Below are 23,351 nucleotides of genomic sequence, written 5' to 3' on the forward strand. Positions count from 1 at the left end.
TGTCATATATAATAAGCAGACATGGATCTCTGCTCTCAGAGATAAAGCTGAAGAATGAGTGAATGGAGACTTGGACATGAATTTAAAAAGACTGTCTTTTATGTTAGCGAAGGAGACTAATGGGATTAGTCAGAAGACCTGTGTTCTTCTGGTTTCAGTTCAGCCTCATTGCAGCAGAGAGTATTCTAGGCACAGAACTGAGCTCTGTGGACTGGAGTTCCTTCTCTGTCTTCTCAGGGTCCTCATGGGGTTCTTTGGGAATCATATGAGATGAGATGGCCATATAAATTGCCAGCCGTCTGCGGGTGGAGGTGTTTTTCTGTCTAAGACAGGTGGAGGGAGAGGAAGTTTGAGTGAGGGTTCCTTACGCCTCCCAGAGGTTGCCACCATGGCTTCTGTTGCCTTGTCGGCTTTGAGTCTGAAGTGAGGCAGGAATCCTGATCTGTGCTTTAATATCTTTGCGTTTGTTCTGGTGGCAGAAATCAATCTTGGGGCTGTCAGTATGGACAGAAATGATCTATTTCTTCTCAGTCTGACTCATTTTCTCTGTCAGGACTGTTGTTCTTGGGCTATGTTCAGGAACAAATCCTGCTTGTTGACGAGCTGTCTCCTTGTCTGTTTACAAAAAGTCCTAGTGTTTGTTAAGCTTGTGACAGGTTCAGGCAGTGTTTGAAGCCTATCTTTCCTCTTGATTTGGGTCTCTTCCTTTTTCTCCCCCACCTAGGATCTGCATCTCCAATGGATACTGAGGGGTTTGGTGAGCTCCTTCAGCAAGCTGAACAGCTTGCCGCTGAGACCGAGGGCATCTCAGAGCTTCCCCATGTGGAACGGAACCTACAGGAGATCCAGCAGGCAGGCGAGCGCCTGCGTTCCCGTACCCTCACACGCACATCCCAGGAGACAGCAGATGTCAAGGCGTGAGTACTGGTGGGGAGGCAGCACTGGTGCTGGGTGGCTCGGGGGCAGGATCTGCTTCTTTCCTGCCTTGAATTTGGATGTAGTCTGTAAAAGACAGATACAAGCCAGAGTCTCAGGAATTCAAGAGAGGTTTTATAAACAGGTCAGCAGCCTTGCTTTGTCACCCTGCCTCCTGGGTTTTCCAGCCTGTCTGCCTGACCAAGCTGCGAGTCCCTATCACAGGCAGAGATGATGAGGGTGAGAAAGGGCGAAGGGCTTTGTCATGCAGAAACCGTCCCAGTCGTTCCTGCTTGGGTTCACTGACTGTTGGTGATAAATGGCTCACGTAGTATATTGGTAAATGTGGGTCACACAGATAAATGTTACCCTCCAAGCCAGAGAGGGCCCAGTGATGAGCAGAGTTTTTAAGAGTACTTGGAAGAAACTGATGAGCAGTTAGTGATGAGAAGCCATCCAAGTGAGGAGTGATCCTGTCTGCTTACTGCCAGCGACCCCAGAGGCTGCTTCTAAAAGGCCTTGGAAATGCAGTGGCTGCCAGTTGATTGTAGAAGAGGAAAGTGGGTGAGCCTCAAGAGAGTGCAGCAGGAGAAAAGTGCAGGTTGACTGACCAGTGGCTGCTGCTGCCTCACAACATGCTTTGGGTTGTTGATTCCACAGACATGTGTTTGGGATCCCCACTGTGCCAGGCCTGGGCTGTCTCTGGGACTACAACCATGAATTAGACATGGTCCTTGCCCTCAAGAAGCTTATTATTTGGTGAGGCAGGAAAAAATCTCGCCTCTTTCCATAAGAAATGTGATTTACTGGTTACTTACTCTGCATCAGTAAGATTTTGCTTAATCCTCACAACAAATAGTAGGACTGTGGTCCCTGTATTACAGATGAGCAGCTAAGGCTCAGAAAGGGCAAGTAACTCTCAGATCACACAGCTGGTGAGTAGTGAGTCAGGATTCAAACCCAGTGAGGTTGACTCCAGAGTGTATGCTCCTTTAGCCCTGATGGAAGGGTCATGGGAGGATGCAGAGGTGCTGTTACTGGTGACCTTGCTGGGTCTGGAAAGTGGCTGAGATTCTCTGTGGGAAATACTGTATGGGAAATCGTCAGTCATCTGCTCAGTCTTCATTCCTTAAACTTGATAAGACCTAAGTGCTGGTGTTAAGGTGGGGACATTGTTTTGGATACATGTCACAGGGGGTGAGTATAAGGGCTACATTTTTTTTTTCCCAACTAATCTTGAGAGCTGAATGTTTTGGCTGCTCTGCTGAGTCAGTAAGGATGTTGTAGAAATTCTTATGTAGGCCTCCCCAGAATTTTATTTATTAAAATACTAGTTAGTTTGTGTTCTGTTGGTATTGGTAAAGGCAAATCAGGGGAACCCTGGCAGGGGTTTTTCACTATCCAGCCTTGTAGCTAAATGCAGCCAACTGCTCCACTACACTTTTCCTCAGCACCCCATCCAGCCTTTAGACATTTCTGCTAACTTGCCCTCCGTGCAGGCTCCTACTGCTGCTGCTGCTGGTTGCCTGCAGTTACCCCGGGTCTTTAGCGTGCAGGCTTTTGCTTGTGTGAAAGGATGCTGCTGGAGCGAAAGGACTGAGATGCCAGCTGAGTTGCTATAGTTATAATTTAATTGCATTAGCTTTACAGCCTATTAAGAGCAAAAAGGGAAAATGTTTTCTTGGGAACAATTATCAGTCATGCTCTCTTTCTTGTAAATTTCCATTCTTCCTCATATCTTTCTACCTTAAATTCATCATTTTAGGGAGGAGGAAGTTGGAACATTGGAAGAATGGGTATAGGGTGGGGCAGGTGCTCAAAAAGAAACCAAAGGGCTGATGACTGTATTTTTCCATCTCCTTGATAGGCAGAGACATAAAGTGTGATGTGAATATTTCAGTACAGGATGAGGGCAGAGGAGAGAAGTGAATAGGGAAAATTTTCTTACACGAAATAAATTTTGAAAAAAATTTCTGTCTTCAAGATTTTATTTAAGATTAGCTTGTAGACCTAAGAGTGAATTGTTCTGTGTTGAAATTCATTTGTTTAAATAGACTTTGTTGGATTTTTCATTTTAGGGAACAGATTTGCTGGCTTTTTTGCATGTGTGATATTCTTAAATTGTAAAATACCTTCACACATAAAGAAGCATATGTATAACATATATAAAGGTATAAATCAGGGGTTGGCCGACTAAGACCCAGGACCCAAATCCAACCTGCTGCCTGTTAAAGTTTTATTGGAACACAGGCACACTTACTTGTTTATGTATTGTCTATGCTGCTTTTGTGCTACAGTAGCAGAGTTGAGTAGTGATGACAGAGACTGTATGGCCGGCAAAGCCTGAGGCACTTAACTGTCTGCCTTTTACAGAATAAGTTTGCTGACTCCTGGTGTAAATAATAGGAAAATGAATGAATACTCCTGTGCACATGTCACAGTTAAGACATGGAATATTATCACTAGCTGTGAAGCCCTCCCTGGGTACACATCGTCAATTGCATCCCCCCTTTTTCTCATTGGAGATGCCTCATTGGATTTTTCCATTCAGCTCAGAAGCCAAACAACCTAGAGGTGTACAAAGAAAAATGCAGCAATCATTCTCTCTCCCTAACTGTACCCTCCAAGGTAATCAGTGTTATTAATTTACTTATTCTTTCACACTTTTCTTCATGTTCAGGCAAAGCATGTATAAACATTTATTTGCCCAAAGTTAAACAGCAGATTATAACTTTACTATGCTCGTACTAACTTACCTTTTAAAGCACTTACTGTTTGTCAGACATTGTGCCAAGTACTTTACATGCATTTTATACTTTCCTCTTAAAATAACCCTGTGAAATAAGTGTTACTGTCTCTGTTTTATAATTGAGGAGAGTCAGATAGCAAGTGGTCGGTCACACCAGAACTCAAATCCAGCTTGGGCAGTGAGAATCCCTCACGTTTGTAAGGCACTTTCAGTTCCCCTAGGCTTATAATAGGTGCTCTCTTGACTGGTCTTCACAAGCCTGAGAGGTGAGAGGGGCAGGGTTTTCCTTCACATGTTAGCAGGAGAAAAAGGAAGCTTGGAAAAGTGATGCACCCAGGATTTTCAGTCAGTAAGTGACTGGTGGGACTAACTCAAGCCTCTTGACTTTTTTTCTGCTCCCCATGTATACTGACTGAGAACAGCTTTTGTCCTTCTGTTCTCCTGGGACTGGACTGTTTGACTCCAGCCTCTCTGGCTCTGTGCTCAAGAGAAGCTGCCTGGCGTACAAAAATTGGGGCAGGTTGGGGGCAGGGAACCTTTGGATTTTTCCACCCTTAGAAGCTGAAAGTTTCTGGTACAGCCTTTATTTGTAAAACCATCCCTACCCTAGATTCCCTGCCTCCCCCATCAGGACTTCTGCATATGCACTGCACAGGCCCACAGTTCCTCCAGGCACCAGCCACTTGGATGACCTTTCTCTTCTCATAATTCTAATAGTTAATTTTTAAATGCCAAGGTTCCCAGTCCTGGTATGCCTTAAAATCACTAGGCACTGGATACGTTCTCATGTATCTCTGGTGGAGATAGAGTGCCTGCGGCACAGAATTTGGCAATAGCTAGTGCATTTACTCTTGACCCAGCAGTCCTGCTTCCAGGGAATCTCTCCCAAAGATACACTGGCAAAAGTACGAAAAGATGTGTGCACAAGGTTATTCTTTGCAGCATTATTTGTAATAGCAAAAGTTGGAAACAACTCTGACATCCATCAATATGGGACTGGTTGAATATTGGTACATGTGCATAGCTTTTCAGTAGCACAAAGGAACGAGAATATACACTGCCATGGATGGAGCGACTCCAGGCCATATCGTTAAGTAAAATAAACATGCAAGGTGGAGGAAAGGGTATAGTACTTTATCATTTATTTAAGAAAGCAGGTGAAAGAAAGTCCATATTCATGGATTGGAAGACTTTATATTATTAAGATGGTAACACTCCCCAAATTGATCTATAGATTACATGCAATTCGTATCAAAATCCCAGCTGGCTTTTTTGCAGCAATTTGTAAATTGATCCTAAAATTCATATGGAAATTCAAGGAACCTAGAATGACCGAAACAATTCCTTTTTTTTTTTTTTTTGTTAGTTGAGTATAACTGACCTTCAACACTATGTTAGTTTCAGGTGCACAGCATAGTGACTCGATATTTCTGTACATTACAAAATGGTCACCACAATAAGTCTAGTTACCATCTGTCACCGTACAACTTTATTACAATATTATTGACTATATTCCCCATGCTGTGCATTTCATTCCAGTGACGCATTTATTTCGTAATTAGAAGTTTGTACCTCTTAATCTCCCTCACCTATTTCACTCATTCCCCCCACCTCCCTCCCCTCTGGCAACCACCTGTTTGTTCTTTGAATCTATGAGTCTGTTTTGTTATGTTTGTTCATTTGATTTGGTTTTTAGATTCTACGTATAAGTGAAATCATATGGTATTTGTCTTTAAAGCTTTAAAACTCTTAAAAGTAGGTGTAAATCTTCTGACCTTCTTGGATGTGAAACCAAAAGCATAAGTGACAGAATCAAAAATAGATAAACTGAACTTCATCAAAATTAAAAAACTTGTGCTTTAAAGGACACTATCAGGAGAGAAAACAACCCACAGAATGGGGAGAAAATATTTGCATATTACAATATATGTTGAATAAGGGGCTTATACCCAGAACATATTAAAACTCTTACAACTCAATAATAAAAAGACAACCCAATTTATTTTGAAGTATAGTTGATTTACAATATTATATTAGTTTCAGGTATACAGCATTGTGATTCAATATTTTTACAGATTATAGTCCGTTAAAAGTTGTCATAAGATAATGGATATAATAATTCCCTGTGCTATGCAATATATCCTCGTTGCTTATCTATTTTATATATAGTAGTTTGTATCTCTTAATCCCATACCCCTAATTTGCCCCTCCCCCTTTCCCTCCCCCTTTTGGTAACCATTAGTTTGTTTTCTATATCTGTGAGTCTGTTTCTGTTTTGCGTATACGTTGGTTTGCATTATTTTTTAGATTCCACATGTAAGTGATATCATACAGTATCAGACTCTGTCTGACTTATTTCATTAAGCGTAATGTTCTCTCAGCCCATCCACATTGCTGCAAATGGCAGATTTTCATCCTTTTTTGTTTGTTTTTTGTTTTTGGCTGCATTGGGTCTTCGTTGCTGCACGGGCTTTCTCTACCTGTTGTGAGCGGGTGCTACTCTTCGTTGCAGTGTGTGGGCTTCTAATTTTGGTGGCTTCTCTTATTGTGGAGCACGAGCTCTAGGCACATGGGCTTCAGTAGTTGTGGCGTGTGGGCTCTAGGGCATGCGGGCTTCAGTAGTTGTGGTGTGTGGGCTCTAGAGCGCAGGCTCAGTAGTTGCGGCGCATGGGCTTAGTTGCTCTGTGGCATGTGGGATCTTCCTGGACCAGGGATCAAACCTGTGTCCCCTGCATTGGCAGGTGGATTCTTAACCACTGCGCCACCAGGGAAGTCCCTCATTCTTTTTTATGGCTGAGTAACAGTCCACCATATGTGTGTATCACATCTTCTTTATCATCTGTGGCTGGGCACTTGGGTTGTTTTCATATCTTGGCTATTGTAAATAGTGCTGCTGTGAACATTGGATGCATGTATCTTTTTGGTTTAGTGTTTTCATTTTTGCCAAGTACATACCCTGGAGTGGAATTGCTGGATTATATAGTAGTTCTATTTTTAGTTTTTTGAGAAGCCTCCATATTGTTTTACTTAGTGGCTGGACCAAAAGACAACCCAATTTTAAAATGAGCAAAAGATCTGAACAGGCATTTCTCCAAAGGAGGTATATTAATGTCCAATAAGCAAATGAAAATACGCTCAACATCACTAACCATCAGGGAAATGCAAATCAAAACCGCAATAAGATACCACTTCACCCCCACTAGGATGGCTGTAATCAAAAAAGACGGATAATAACAAATGTTGGTGAGAATGTGGAAAATATTGAAACCCTCGTAAACTGTCAGTAGGAATGTAAAGTGGTGCAGCCACTTTGGAAAACATCCAGCAGTTTCTCAAAAGGTTAAATATAGAGTTAACATATGACTGAGCAGTTCCACTCCCAGGTTTATACCCAGGAGGAATGAAAACAGTTGTCCACACAAAAACCTGTACATGAGCGTTCATAGCAGCATTACTCATAATCACCAAAAAGTAGAAACAATCGAAATGTCTAACAGCTGATGAATTGATAAATAAAAGTGGCATATCCATATAATGGAATACTATTTGGCAATAAAGAAGAATGAACTACTAATACATGCTCCAACATGGATGAACCTTGAAAACATTATGCTAAGTGAAAGAAGCCAGTCACAGAAGACTACATATTGTATAGTTCCATTTATAGAAAATGTCCAGAATAGGCAAATCTGTAGAAACAGAAAGTAGATTAGAGGTTGCCAAGGGAGTGGGTAGATTAGGGGACATAGGGAGTGACTGCTGGTGGGTAGGGTGGTTTCTTTTCTGGGTGATGAAAATATTCTAAAATCGATTGTAGTGGTGGTTGCACAAATCTGTGGCTATACTAAAACCCACTGAATTATACTTTTTTTTTTTGAGATTCTTTTTTCCCCTCTTATTGCACTTACTTTTAACACTTATTATGGAAATATTAGAACATACACAATAGTAGAGAAAACAGTATAATAAACTCCCAGGTACCCGTCACCTATCATATCAACATTCTGCCATTTTTTTAAATTCTTTTTAATTTTTATTTTATATTGGAGTATAGTTGATTAACAATGTTGTGTTAGTTTCAGGTGTACAACAAAGTGATTCATTTATAAATGTATCTATGAATTATACATTTTAAGTGGGTGATTGTACAGTATGTGAATTATAGCTCAATAAAGCTGTTTTTAAAAAGTACGTAACACAAACATATACATAACTGCTAATAAAAAAAAGAAGGAAGGTGTTTAAAAATAGCTGAGATTTACTATAATCAGGTATGGTAAGACATGCAAACATGGATATGACATGACTATCATGAAGGAAGAAGTTTCTACTCACATTTCTTTTTTTTCTTTTTTTGGCTGCATTGGGTCTTCATGGCTGTGTGCGGGCTTCCTCTAGCTGATGCAAGCGGGGGCTACTCTTCGTTGCGGTGCACATGCTTCTCATTGCTGTGGCTACTCTTATTGCAGAGCTCAGGCTCTAGAGCGCAGGCTCAGTAGTTGTGGTGCACGGGCTTAGTTGCTCCGCGGCATGTGGGATCTTCCCGGACCAGGGCTCGAACCCGTGTCTCCTGCATTGGCAGGCTGATTCTTAACCACTGCGCCACCAGGGAAGCCCTCTACTCACATTTCTCTGGAAACAGGAGGCAGGGCATGCCATGCAGGGCCACTGAGGGAGCACTGAGGTCAGTCAGGGGGCAGAGGAAGCAAGGGGAGAACCTGGGCGAGAGCCTTTACTGAGGTTTCTCTGGGAAGGCAGAGTGAGCAGGCTTAGGATTGGCTAGTTTGAATAGCCTCAGTGGGCTCTAGGGTAAAGTTGTCTGGTACCTCACCCTGAGATGATTAGAGCAGGGGATAGTGACCCATTGAAGGAGGTGGTTGAGGTATGGGCTCTGGATTGATTAGTGTGCATATGTTCTTATATGTGCTTACAGGCCTCTAGGAAGTAGCAAACTCTGGGAGAGGCAGTCGCTCCAGTGCCAGCAAGGCCCGAGATGTCAAAGCAACAAATACAGGAAATTAAAAGGTGTGATTAGGGCTTCCCTGGTGGCGCAGTGGTTGAGAGTCTGCCTGCTGACGCAGGGGACGTGGGTTCGTGCCCCAGTCCGGGAGGATCCCACAGGCCGCGGAGCGGCTGGGCCCGTGAGCCATGGCTGCTGAGCCTGCGCGTCCGGAGCCTGTGCTCTGCAACGGGAGAGGCCACAACAGTGAGAGGCTTGCGTACCACAAAAAAAAAAAAAAAAAAAGTTGTGATTAATATAAATGGTGTAAAGAAACAAAGGGTTACCTATAGGAAAAGGGAAAAAATAAGGTGAAGATGGACTTTTTTATAGATTTGACTTTGGAATTGTATAAATATTTTGTGTAATTATAAAACAAAACTAAATTTCAAAAAAGGAATTCCTAAAGAAGGAAAATAAATGCTCATTCAGTTGGTGACATAATCATTCAGAGAGGAACATTTCCAAGTAATATCTTAATCGGTCTTCAATAATGATATCGTTGGTAGAGGGATTGATACTGCTGTTTTGAGACTATTGTGTGTATAGTGTAGGATAAAGCAAATAAGTAGTTAAGGTGGTGATGCTGAGAACTAGGACTTTGGGTATGAGAGAAAGGAGATACAGATAGAAAATCTATGAGGTTAACCCCAAACTTTACGTTTTTAATTTTGAATTGGAAGTGTCAGTATGAACTCATGATGTAATTTATCTTAAGGAAACTGAAACAAAAGTAAAAACTCTATTTCTAGCTCTGCCTACTGAAAGGCTTAGAAACAGTGTAGCAATGAGCACATCTTAGTGCCCAGATAGTGGTCTCTAAAAATCCATTTCTTAATAAAAAGTAACTGGGGCTCTTTGGAGAGTTGACCGATTCCAGGTCTGGGGCAAGATGAACTTGTCTTGTCATACCAGATGGCAAGGAAGTTATGTAGGTCAACTTGAGTCATGTCAAAAGAACTGAGAAACCAACTTGAAAAGGCTTCTACTGGCCAAAGATGAGATGATTTTGAGCATGATAAGGATAATAACTGCAGTGGATTGAAATACATCAAATATGTTTAAATTCATGAGTTCATAATGACACAAAACTCATCAGTCACCTTTGGAGAATGCTAGAGAATCAACTCATTATTCAGATAACCATGTAGTTGATGAAGAGTGTCTCTGAGGGGAAATATTCCAGCTAATAGAGACAGAATACCACCATTTTGCAACCTCTAAGGAATTAATGCATCTAAGCAATGATCATCAGTGTCTGGTAACATTCCAAAAAGAGGTAATCAGATATTACATACCTCTTGATAAAAGTCTGAAGTAATTGAACCAAAAAAATGCCACCTGAATCTGATCAAACCATTAGCACTTACTTTCAATTTACAGGAAGTTGGATAGGAGAGGCAGGAGGAACATGTTAAATTACATCATGGGGATGCAATCAGTAAAACCTGTTATGTGGGAAACTACATCCTTGCTAATTTGAGTCTGGTCTATAGATCAACAGCATAAGCATCAGCTGTGAGCTTTTTAGAAATGGAGACCCTCAGGCCCTATCCCAGATCTCCTGAAACAGAATATGCTTATTAACAAGCTTCCCAGGTGATTCACATGCACATTTCAAGTTTGAGTAGCACTGCTCTATGGAACAAATAATCTAGAGTCTCCAACAAAGAAATTGTAAGAAAAAAAAAAATGAGATGGAGGGACAACTCAAAGATTAAAAGACATTTGGAGGCATATCAATTATTTGCAGGTAGAGAACTTACTTGTATTCCATTCAAACAAACACAATGTTATGAAATAATTAAGAGAATATTTTGGATTTACTTCGAAATAATCTGGGTGGTAGAGAGAGGAAAGTAGGTAGGGATGTAGGTGAAAATAGAGTTTGCTACGACATGCTAGTTTTTGAAGCTGGGTGATAGGTACAGGGTTTATTATTTTAATTTCATATTAAGATTTTTTTCTATAATAGTCTAAAAAGGAGTTGGCTAAAATGGCTATAATCAAAAAGGTAGTAACAGGTATTGGCAAGAGTGTGGAAAAAATTAGAATCCTTGTACATTGCTCATGGGAATGTAAAATAGTGTAGCTGCTTTGGAAAATAGTCTGGCAGTTCTTCAGAAGGTTAAACAGGGAGTCAGTATATAATCTAGCAGTTCCACTCCGAGGTGTATACCCAAGAGAAATGAAAACATAGTTCACGCAAAAACTTACACATGAATGTTCATGGCAGCATTTTTTATAATAACCAAAAGTGGAAACAACCCAAATGTCCTTCAAATGATGATATGTTCATTAATATAAAATATAGCATATCCATATGATGGAGTACTATTCAGTAATAAAAAGAAATGAAGTACTGATACATACTACAACATGGATGAACCTTGAAAACGTTATTCTCAGTGAGAGAAACCAGTCATGGAAGACCACATATTGTATGATTCCATTTATAGAAAATGTCCAGAGTAGGCAAATTTATAGAGACAGAAAATAAATGAGTGGTTAGGGGGAGATTTGTGGAGACATGAGCATTTTATTGATACATTCCCATGACTGCTTATGGAGTGGGGGAAATTTTGGCAGGGAGGGGTGATGAAAATATTCTAAAATAGATTGTGGCGATGATTGTACAACTCTGTGAATATACTAAAACCCATGGAATTCTACACTTTAAATGGGTGAATTGTATGATATGTTAATAATATCTCAGTAAAGCTGTTATAAAAAAGGGAAGGAGAGCCTAATACTGATACCCGTGCTCCAGGCTTACCCAACACTAATCAGAATCATTGGGAGGAAAGTTGTCTAGACGATTCTAATGTGCAACCAGGACTGGGAACCACTGTACTAGAAAGTTAGCCATCAAGGATTGTTAGAAGAGAGAGGCAAGATTATCTATTTGAAATGATAGCCTGGAGGGGAAGCCTCAGGGATGGCATCATAGCTGACCAGTCTGCACGGAAGAGACAAAAATCTACAGTGCGGAGCCCTCTGGGTGCACATTATCTATTCCTGTGGTACTAAGTAGAATGGAAATAAGCATGAGAAGTCTTTTCTTTTTTCCAGTAAGTATGTTAGTTCAGAATTGGTCATCTTCAGTGTAACACCCATAGGTTTTAGTGTTATTTGTGCCACCAGGTGGTCTAGCTTCTTCTAAGTTAATAAGAATGAGCACAGACTTTGTCGATGGGATTTGGAGGTACTAAATCATAATCCAAAAGCAACAGTCTAAACAATTAATTTCCTTAAGTTTCTTTCTTCCAGAGAGTGTTCTAGATATTAGTGAGAATCTATAATTTTTTTTTTTGCTCTCCCATTGTTACATTGCTCCAGATGAGTAGACATAAAGCCAGCTGTAGTGTTCCCATCTCTCTTCAAAAGCATTTATTAGTCAGGTGACAGCTTCCTCTACTGTTGGACTGGGCAGCAGAGAGGGAATTTGAAGATGTACTGCACATGGTGTTTGGCTTTTGAAGAGAAGCTTTGGAGAACTGGCCTTGGATTCTGGTTTCCCTGCCCTTTGCAATTTATTGATTGCCCTGGACTTTCAGTTTCCTTAATTAATGAATGAAGTTTAGACTAGGTTCTCCTGAAGCTTCTAAAATTTTGTGGTTTACTACATCTGTCTTTATAGAGGCTGTAAATATAGGATGGTGGTTAAGAGTTCGTGCTGTGGAGCTTGGTGACCTGGCTCTGCTGTTTCCTGGCTCTGTGACTTTTGATAAGTTGGTTAACCTCTTTGCACATTGGTTCCCCCATCTGTAAAACGGGGATTGAGAATAATATCTACCTCACGATTTTCTTCACTATAAAGTGTTTGGAACAGTCTAGCCTGTAATTTTATTGATATGCTATCAATTTATCTAGACAGGTCCCTCACTCTAATTTAGGCATGATCAGAACTCTCTCTCACTACCAAATGCAACGTTGTGTCTGTTATCCCAGGTGGTAGATCTTTTTGGAAAGGTATGAAACAACCATACAAAAGTGTTTGGGCAGTATATAAGAAGTTTTAGTTTCATACTAAAAATACTCTCTAGTATTTTAGGAAGCATATTAGATGTTCTAATTCTACTTTTTTCTCCCTGCCCTATATCCTCATATAGGTCAGTTCTCCTCGGGTCTCGGGGACTTGACATATCCCACATCTCCCAGCGATTGGAGAGTCTGAGTGCAGCCACCACCTTTGAGCCTCTTGAGCCTGTGAAGGACACAGACATTCAGGTAAGGGCTGCCAGGTACCAGGACTGGTGCAGGTGCAACCCTGAGCATGCAACCCAGGCTGAAGGCCCTAAACCAGCTGGTTTAGGAATACCACATTTCTTTGTTAATTCTCTTCTTCCTCAGATATTAAGAGAATGGGAGGCTCAGCTTTGAAGGAACATTGGATTATTTTCAGAGTGCTCTGTAAGGCTGAATTTAGGAAAGCATTTCCAACCTGCACTTTTTAAATTATTGTAATTATGAGCACAGATTTCTCTTCCTTCTTTGGGCTTAATCCAAGGCACGGAGACATTAGTTGTAAGTTTCTCTTGCTTTCTTTGCTAGATCTCAAATAATTTTACTATTCGTCTTCCACATTTCTTTTCTACATCTTGCTTGTGTGGCTTGGCAAAGAGCTGGGGAAACTAAATAGCTTTACTATTTACTGAAACCTGCTCATCGATTTCTAGGAAGTATTTGGCTCCATTAGTGGCACCAGGAAATGGTCTAATAGAGCACTCCTGTCTCATTTAACCTAGCATGCCACTGGCACAATTGATTGCTATTTTAATCTAATCAGAAACTGGGTTTGTGTGTGTGTGTGTGTGTGTGTGTGTGTGTGTGTGTGTGTGTGTTCAAAATTGTTAAGGAAAAATCTTGTGATCCATTTAGTTGTTTGGGTTTTTTTATATTTGTTTATTCATTTATTCATTCATTCATTCCTTCAGGCTGCACCAGGCCTTAATTATGGCATGCAGATTCTTTAGTTGTGGCACAGGGACTCTTAGTTGCGGCATGCATGTGGGATCTAGTACCCCAACCGGGGATTAAACCCAGGCCCCCTGCATTAGGAGCACAGAGTCTTAACCGCTGGACCACCAGGGAAGTCCCGTGATCCATTTAGTTCTGAGGAATTGGAACACTGACTTGTGTTAGAGTGAAGGGATAGTGGGATACCATTTTTATCATCGATTTACCTTTGAGATGAAAGGATGCAGGTCCTACAAAGGCAAATCCTAGTACAGATGAATCTGTTATTTATTATTTGGGCTCAATTTGAATTAATACTCTTTACCCCACCCTTCCGAGAACTGTTTTAATCCATCTACAGTAATGGCCATAATTCTACTGCATTTATTCCACTTGAGAAACCTAAAACCCTCAACTTTGAGTTGAGAGTTCAGTAACTATAGATATTCATTATTTTCCCTGTTATTGATATGTTCCCAGAGTATGAAAATCCAGTTTTTTCCAGTTTTATATACTAAATTATATTTGCCTGTCACCTTATAGATGCCTTCTTATTTCCGTGCAATCTTCTTTTTAAAAAATTAATTAATTTATTTTTAGCTGCATTGGGTCTTCGTTACTGTGCGTGGGTTTTCTCTAGTTGCTGCGAGCAGGAGCTACTCGTTGTTGCGGTGCGCGGGCTTCTCATTGTGGTGGGTTCTCTTGTTGCGGAGCACGGACTCTAGGCACGCTGGCTTCAGTAGTTGCAGCACGCAGGCTCAGTAGTTGTGGCTCATGGGCTCTAGAGCGCAGGCTCAGTAGTTGTGGTGCACGGGCTTAGTTGCTCCACGGCACGTGGGATCTTCCCAGACCAGGGCTGGAACCCGTGTCCCCTGCATTGGCAAGCGGATGATTCTCAACCACTGTGCCACCAGGGAAACCCTTTCCATGTAATCTTAAAATGGCATGTATACTTGCCTCTTTTTTTTTTTTTTGAAGTTTTAGCTGTTGCTCTCCCCACCTTCTATTTCAACTGCTTGATGCCCTAGAAACAAATACTTACTCCCATAACAGGTGAGTGAATGAGATACAGCTCAGATAATTTGAATAATCACCATATACGTGCAGAAGTATTCCTAATAGTGTGGAAAGAAATGACATTTGCTGAAAGGTTATTTGTTTGTGTTGTTTTTAATGTTTAAAATGCCAAATAAGTTGTTTATTTTAAAAACTGCTTTTTAGATTTTCTTTGGCATATTGGTAATACATATTTGGAATACCCAGCAACATTTAGTGATGCACTTCATGAATTCCAGCTGATGTGGTACAACATTTTTTGCTTTGAGATATTAATGACAGGTTTATAAATGTATTGAGTCATAATGATCATTTATTCTAACCTTCTACTTTATGCATAAACACTGTCCTTCAATAGCCCCATTAGGTGGCTTCCTAGCAATGCATGCTTGGTCACATCAAAGAGAGTTTCTTAATTTGGAATGAGCACGGCTAAGAGTTTTGGTCCTGCACCACTGGGAAGTCTTTGAACTTTGAGAGGAAGGATGCCTCCATTTCAAAATTTTACCTCTCAGTTGAGCTTTTCTGGAATAGCTTAAAAAATGTGAAATGGTCACTCCAAGGTAAGTTTTGATTAATTGGGAATGGATCATCTAGACCTGAAGTAAAGATTTAAGACTAACTAGTTTCAAAATAAAATCCTCTATTGACTTCATCTTCTTGCCAGCAAAGGCTTAAAGGAGAAAATTTAACTTGTAAAGGGCTGAGTCTTTGGCCTAATCTGAGATAGCTCTAGTGATTGTATTGTGTGGCTCAGCTGATCTATGCCTAAACTTCCTGTACACATAGTAGTATCATGTCCTTCCCTGACTTCCTGTGTAGTAGTCAAATATAGGAGCCAAGCCAGCTTTCGCCCTTAGCATGGAGTGGTCCTCCTTTTAATTCTTCTCTTAATGTGTTAGTTGTCCAGGAAGAGTTAATTGGGATATTTTCAATTTTTTGCTTTTAAAAAGGCCAGATATACTTTTTTTTTTTTTTTCTTCCAGTACGCGGGCCTCTCACTGTTGTGGCCTCTCCCACTGCGGAGCACAAGCTCCGGATGCGCAGGCTCAGCAGCCATGACTCAACGGGCCCAGCTGCTCTGCGGCATGTGGTATCTTCCCGGACTGGGGCACAAACCCGCGTCCCCTGCATCGGCAGGTGGACTCTGAACCACTGCACCACCAGGGAAGCCCCAGATATACTTTTTGATGGACTTTTTTTCTCATTTATTTTTACCAGCTTTACTGAAATATAATTCACATACCATAAATCTGATAGATTTTTGTGTATGAGCTTTTGTTTTCCAATCAGTGCAGTTTTTGAGATGAGAACGTACCCTAATCCCACTGAGTATCAGTCAGAGTGAATTTATGTCAGCTTATAAATTCATAAAAGGAAATGCTGAAGGATCCTTTGACAGGTGCTGTCCAAGACTTTGTACCATCCATTGTTTGCATTACCTATAAGCTTGGAAAGGCATTTTCCCATGAATAGGTTGTCCTTTTCTGTTTGGTAAACATTGATTGTATTTGCTTCTTTTTCTAATGGAGCTTGAAATTAATACAGGTTTTTTGTTGTTTGTCATAAACAGTGATGTTGGCATGCATTGATAATGCATTTTTGAAAGACTGCTGTGGCCAGCAAAGGTAACATATTTAAATAAACCCACTTAAATATATGTATGGCTGATGCTAGTGGAATTTTTTTTAATGTTTATTGATTTAATTTTTGGAAATGGTCATAAAGAAGGCCTGCACATTTTTGTAATGGAACTGAAGAGCCATAACTGTTAAGAGGACATGGTACTAAAACAACTGTACTGCTCTATTCTGAGTGACTTTGTGGTGCTTGCAAGTATGGTTCCTCTCACAGAGATCCACTTGCTCACTTCTGTCTTTGGAAAAAAATATAGAGGGCAGACTGCACATTTTTACTGTGGTCTGAACAGACCTAATGTACCATGGATGATGTGTATTATATAGTAATAAAGTGCACAGTTACACAGCTTAGTTATATCCTGGGCTTTTCCACTAGATTACATGTATTTTTCAAGAAGGCTCTGCAGAAATAGCCTGGGTTGGCCATAAAAAATGGGAGCTGCAGTTTCTCGGCATTAGGCTGTAATATTTCCAAATGGCATTAAACCAAAATATAATAATATTATTGCTGAACTTACTGTATTAGATTCCTATGGCTGCCACAGCAAATTGCCACAAACTTAGTGGCCTAAAGCATTAGAAATGCATTCTCTCACAGTCTGGAGCTCAGAACTTTGAAATCAGGGTGTTGGCAGTGCCCTCCGAAGGCACGAGAGGAGACTTTGTCCTCTTTTAGCTTCTGGTGGCTCCTGACATTCCTTGATCTGTGGCAGCATAAGTCCAGTCTGCCTCCATCTTCATAGGTTTTGTTGTCAGGTGTGTCAAATCCACTTCTCCCTTCTCTTATAAGGACACCAGCCATTGGATTTAGGGCCCACTCTAACTCCAAGGTGGTCTCATCTTGAGATGCTTACCTTAATTACATTTGCAGAGACCCCATTTCCAAATAAGATCACATTCACTGGTACCAGGAGTTAGGACTTAGACATATATTTTTGGCAGTACCCACTTCAACCCACTATACTTACAGTGCCAGAAAATTTAAAACTGTCAATTAACTGTAATAAATGAAACATCTTCAAATCTAACTCTGTTTCATGGAGGAGTTTCAGGATAAGACATCTATTTCTAGTTGTTCCAGGGACTGCAAACCTCAACCAAGTATCTGATCTCATCCTCAGCACTCTCTTTCAGGCCTTGGAAAGTGAGGCTGACTACCCTTGTTGGATTCCAGAGTTTAGTCATAGTCATTTTCTCCAAACAGGTTAATGTTCTATAATATGTTTAAGAGATTTCTCAAGAGACATTTTCCAACTAGAAACAGTCTGATTTTTTTTTTAAGTATTTTTAAGTACTCTAGTTTACAGGGTAAGTATAGGTAGGATTAAATTGTGGGGGGGTGGGGGCGTGTGAGAAAGAGATTTCTACTTCAGCTAACCAGGTTACCAAACTCTTTGATTTTCCTTTTATACTTTAGGCCTTTGCTCACCCCCTTCCTTTAGCGTGGAGTAGCACCTCTGAAAATGTCTGAGCCATAATTTCAGTCTGACCCTCTTAAAGGCTTTCCTAGATGCCACCTCTTTCATAGTCTCAGATCTCTCTTGCCATGGCCTCCAAATATAGCATGTTGGCTTTACTGCTTAGGAAAAAACAAAACTTTCTGAATGTTCCCCCACAAAGTAAACAACTTTAGATTATGTTGTTGGAATTGACTTAGCAACCAATTTAAATCATGATAAATGAAAATGTAGCCCCTTCTACACACAAAAAAACTCTATATGGAACTAAACATCTTCATAATATGCTCAATTTCCAGATGGAAATCTGTCCTGTATGAATAAAGAGAAAAAGAAGTCTTAAAAAGAGGATAAAATATAAGAGAATGGTGCAATAATAATTGACTTGTTAAAAACTCGTTCTACTTACCACACTATATCTATAATAAAATTTTCATTATTTCCTTCCTTTTTCTGTCCTTGGAAATGTAGAGTATACTCAAACCACTCTTAGCTTATCTTTTAAATAATCAGAAGAAACTAAATGGCTTTGGTAAGCATAAAAATGAATCACCGGTGGTATAATCCCATATCACCTAAATTGTTATTTTCATGGTTTATCTTTTAATTTTATACCTTCAGAATTAAGGTACTGCTGATTAAATGCAGCTGTGTATTACAGCTAAGAGGAAAAGTAGTTGTCTTGAGTGCTAATTGTGTGTGTGTAGTACTGGCAAGTTGTTGGTAGGGAATTGGTTCCAGAAATCCTGTGGCAGTTTGTTGAAAAGAAGTTCAGACTTTCTTAGAATGATTAGTATGCTAATAGCAGCTCTTCAGGATTAGTACTGGCAAAGTATTAATATTGAGGGAAAGGTGCAGTAAGCTTTCCCTAGCTCAAATTAGTTGAGGGAGGGTGCATTCTGAATGGGTGAACAATATCTTAATTCTGGAATTATTTTTAAAGAAATGTAGTTGTCATTTTCATCTATTCCTAGAAACTGAAACTGCTAAGTGTGTGTACCAAGGAGAGGTCTTACCAAAGCTGCTTTAGTAAATTAAGGAAGAGATGAGGTTCTTTCATAAGAGTTGCATCTATTTGCATACTGATAATTTGTATAGCAATTCTGAGAAATGGTTTAAGTAGGCAAAACATACTTATCTTCCTTATTGTTTCTGCTCTTAATATGCTTGAGCAGTCTTTTCTGCAAATAATAGTGATCTAGCCCAAATTGGATGATTAGAAATTTTGAATTGATGGACTCTGAAGGAATAAAACTTTGCTCTTCAAATGTTTTCACATAATATAAAAATGTAAGAGACTTGCATGGAATCTAACAGTGTGAAGATTTTTAGTTAAGCATTTGATTTATTGACCTCCTTTGTTATATTCCTCTTGCTCCTAAGAGAGTCAGTGGGAAGTTCATGGTAACCTTTCTTATGAATTTTTAGAGGACTTTAATGGATATTTGAATCTTGCCCTTTCCCAGCTTATAACAGCTGCCTATCCTGGACTTGAAACAACCTATAGGTAATGCTCTTGGGTTCACTAGCAAATGAATCCAATTCCCACTGGATCCAAAGCCCGTTAGTTAGAGAGAAACCCTTTTCTAGAACAAATACCAGGTACGTTTTAGGCCAGAATTCAGTTGTAGTGGCTGAGGTGCATGTGGAAAAGACACACATCACACTGTGTCCTGTGTTCTTGTTCAGGGCAGTAGCTGTGCTAGGCTTCGTCTGCTGTGTAAACACTGCAGTGCCCACATCACCCCCACTTAATGAGTATATTTGCTGTTCCTTGTCATTAAACCCTGACCCAGAGTAAATCCCAGATTTACTCAGAGTAAATCTCAGAACTGGTAAAAACCAGTAAACATGTAAAAAGGAAAAAATAGTGTCTTCACAGAGGCAGGTTAATATGCCATCCTATTTTGTGTTTATAATTAGGTAGTCTAATGCTGATTGCTGTGGTAAGTACTGAAATGATTTAATTTTTCTGCCTGTTTGTGATAAGAGGAAAGGTAGACATTATGGTATGGTGGCAAAGTATGCAGTTGCATTAAAGTGTCCTCTGAATGGAATTAGAAATGGTAACTTTGGAATAAAAATGGTTGTTAAAGGCATCATCTGTGGAAAATGTGAAAAACTGCTTTTATGTGAGCCAAGGATATAAGATTTCAGCTTTTTTACCTAACCATTCACACTTACTCCTGAATGCAGGGCTTTCAGAACAAGCAAGGAAATGGATGCTGAATGCATTCTGTGCAGGCAGGAAATGACAGGCTTTTTTGTCTTCTCAGAGGTTTCTTATATCCTGTAGTGAGCAGGGGAATATCAATTACCAACTTAAGAAAGAAGTGGGAATGGTTCTGTAAGAGTATTTTGGAAGAAGCCCACAGCTAAAATATTTATCTAACAATTTAATAGAGCACTTCAAGTATTGGCCAGGCCCTGGTGCCTTTGAACTGGAGTTGAGTCATCCCCTCCCTCTTTACCAGCTTCTCTTAACCTGCCGATATCTATTGATGCCCCAGTACTCCGGAGATGGGGAACATATATTGTTATCTTCACTCTGGTATCTTTAAATTGCTTGGTTTCAGGAATCAGAAATGGGCTAAACTGTTTGATTTAAATGGGGGTTAAAACCTTGTCAAATATTGAATGCACTACTGTAGACCAGTCTGTCATTCTCAGATGGCAGCCCTTGACCCTGTGCGCCACTTTGATCTGCTTGCCACAGCGCCCTGTGATCTCTTATTTCTGTTTCGGAGTGTTCAGTCCAAGGCTTTCCAGGCCAGCAGCCTGATGCGGCTCCTTCCATTGGTGGTGGTTACAAAGTGTGGCTCCGTAGTCATAAAACTTTGGGACTCAGGTTCTCCTTGTCTCCACTAAAAATCCACATTCTGTGAAGGAACTGAGAGAGGGGCTCAGACAGGAGATACTCTTGGTTTTGCTTTTTTCTGTTTGTTGTTTGGCAGGGACCAGGAAAAGAAGCTGGGAGGTAGGATGAACAACATCCTCTACTGACAAGACCAGTACTATAATTTCTTTTGCTGCAGGGCTCCCAGAACCAGTGTGTATTGCTTCCTTTTTGAGCATTTTCCTGTCTCGCAAATGGTTGGCTTCCATCTTGCACATCAGATATGGAGAGGTTGAATGAGTCCCATGCTCAGGGTGAAGGCAGCTCCTGGTCTCCAACACTAATGATGAGCAGCGGTGCACGCGCTGCTTCAGTTATCCTGCAGGGCAGAAGGGCTAGTCCCCGCTTCTCACCATGGAGTGGCTGTGAGGCCAAGATGCCATCAGCAAAATCCCGCCTGTGCTTTTCAGAAAACCACAGCACTTGAAGCACTGCAGCAGAATCTGCTGAGCAGGGCTGGGCGTGACACAGCTTCCAAGAAACTGTACAAAAAGAACCTTTGTCTTATAAAACACATTTACAACTAGAGCCAGGCTATTCGTTTAGTTCATAACACAAACGGGAGGATTAGGTCAGCAGAACATAAGTGGGAGTGTGGATTCACTGGCTGATTTTTATTACTACCTGATTTGATTTATTTCTTTAAATGACACGAGCACAAGGATGTGGGGCAGAGTTTTCTCCATTCCTCCTTTATCTATTAAAAAAATATTGTCTAATTAAAAAAAGCTGTTACTATCTTAGGGACAGGTAGACACAGCCATGGAAGGTTATAATATGCTTGATTTGCTCAAGGTACCAAAGTATACTTGTATGATATTATCTGGGAGTGCTTTCTCATTTCTTACTCGGTTCTCTGTTATCCACAGTGCATATGAGCCTGTCTCAGCAGAAGCAGTCTCTAAATGAGCAGGGCCTGGTGAATCCTTGAAGGTTTAAGGCATTCACAGTAGCACTTGGCTCTGTGATGAGGCCCCACACTGCCCCACATGTCTTCCTGTTGAAGGAATATGGTGATGGGTGTTGTATTCAGAAGGTGCTTACATAATCCGTGCTTCTCAAATTTCTTTTTTCCCAATTTATCTCAGACTGAGAGATACTTTTATAAAATACAGCAAAAAAGAATTACTAGAAAAAAATGAAATAAAAGACATGCAGAATATAAGCCTTAGGTTTTGTTTTTTGTTTGTTTGTTTTTGGCCATGCCATGAGGCTTGTGGGATCTTAGTTCCCCAACCAGGGATTGATCCTGGGCCCCAGCGGTGAAAGCATGGATCCTAACGACTGCCAGGGCCAGGGAATTCCTGTAAGCCTTAGTTTTTTAAATTAAATTCAGTGGACATAAAATTACTCTGTCAGATTGCTATAAAAGTTTCTAAATGCTGATTCTCAGATTTTGTACTTACCTGCTGCAGACTGGGAACAAACTACTTGTGGACGGGTGCTTCTTCAGCTGTACTTTGGGTAGTACTAGTTTCAGTAGCTATGTTTTCTTCCTTTCTCCTTCCCCGCCCCCTCCTTCCCTCCCCTCCTCCCCTCCACTTTCCCTCCTCATCTCTCTCCCCTTCCTTTCCTGTCTCCCTTCCTTTCTTTTGTTTAGTTTACTTGTTGGTACAGTGAAACATGGCACCAAAGACAATTTTGAATTCCGGTTTTCTGTTTTACCCCAGCTAGAATAGGGAAGGCAAAGCTAAGGTTTACTGAACATTTATTGTGTCCAGACACTGTACTGAGCACTTTGTGGGTTTCCTCATTCAGTCCTTCCAGTAACCCTCTGAGGCAGTTACTACTGTTAACTCCATTTCACCAAGGAGGAGCCTAAGGCCTAAAAGGCTATTATGCCAGACTTGAAGTCCCTTCTGTGGGTTTGAGTTCAGTACTGTGCCCTTATTCCCCTAGGTTTTAAATTTCATTGTAGACTAATTTTCAGGTTATATTTGAAGGAGAAAGATGGTAGAAATAGGAAATAGAAGTATAATTGATCACTCATTTAGAGCAAAATAAAGAGTATAAAGCCCACAGAGAATGGATGTGGTGGGCATCGCTCTTATTTATATAAGCTTAGTAGTAAAATAATGTTGATTGAGGGAGAAGCTGGAATGTGCTTTCTAAACCTTAATACAAACACTGCTGGTTTGGGGGGAAGATGAGTTTTGCAGGAAGGCCAAATGTGCTTCCTCCGTTTATCTCCAGGTGCTGGTTTTTTTGCCGTAGTTTTCTGCTTGCTGAGCTGTCAGTTTAATTTACTGTCTAAAGCCCAGCCTATTATTTCTCAGTTTTGCTGCCCTACAGGTACACTGTAAAGGATTTCTGTGAAATCCTGGAGCAGCTTTTAGTTTTGAAATGCCAAGGCTTTGTGCTTGTAAAAATAGGTTGGGTTCAGCTTCTTGCTTGATCATCTTTGTTTTGTTTTGCTTCTGAAGCTGAGCTGGAGTTAGAAGGATGATGCTAGAAGCAATTTAAAGGGCACATCAAATTTTTACTGTAATCCTGAACTATTGATTGTTGACTTATTTGTAGGTTTAATGCAGACCCATTTCCTTACTTATTAGTGTCTGACTGGCCATTAAGCTCTGGCAGTGTGCCGGAATGTTGAAATCTTGCATCTTATAATATGATTTGGCTGCCTATGGGTATTATTGTGTTTGGCTTTTAAAGACACAGGCAGAGCCCTCAACTT

General features: G+C 40.5%; 1 protein-coding gene across 2 annotated transcripts in view; it reads left to right on the top strand.

Moving 5' to 3' along the window:
* NUP93 (nucleoporin 93) overlaps positions 1–23,351 on the top strand; it is a 102,695-nt gene that overhangs the window by 13,750 nt on the left and 65,594 nt on the right. For both annotated transcript variants that reach the window (XM_082677360.1, XM_082677359.1), the window contains exons 2-3: positions 725–917; positions 12,776–12,893. In XM_082677360.1, coding sequence (XP_082533486.1) covers positions 739–917; positions 12,776–12,893 — 297 coding nt within the window. In that variant the 5' untranslated portion in view covers positions 725–738. The remainder of the gene's footprint in view (positions 1–724; positions 918–12,775; positions 12,894–23,351) is intronic.

The sequence above is a fragment of the Grampus griseus genome (assembly GCF_964374135.1).
Source record: "Grampus griseus genome assembly, chromosome: 19".
In the NCBI taxonomy this organism is placed as follows: domain Eukaryota; kingdom Metazoa; phylum Chordata; class Mammalia; order Artiodactyla; family Delphinidae; genus Grampus; species Grampus griseus.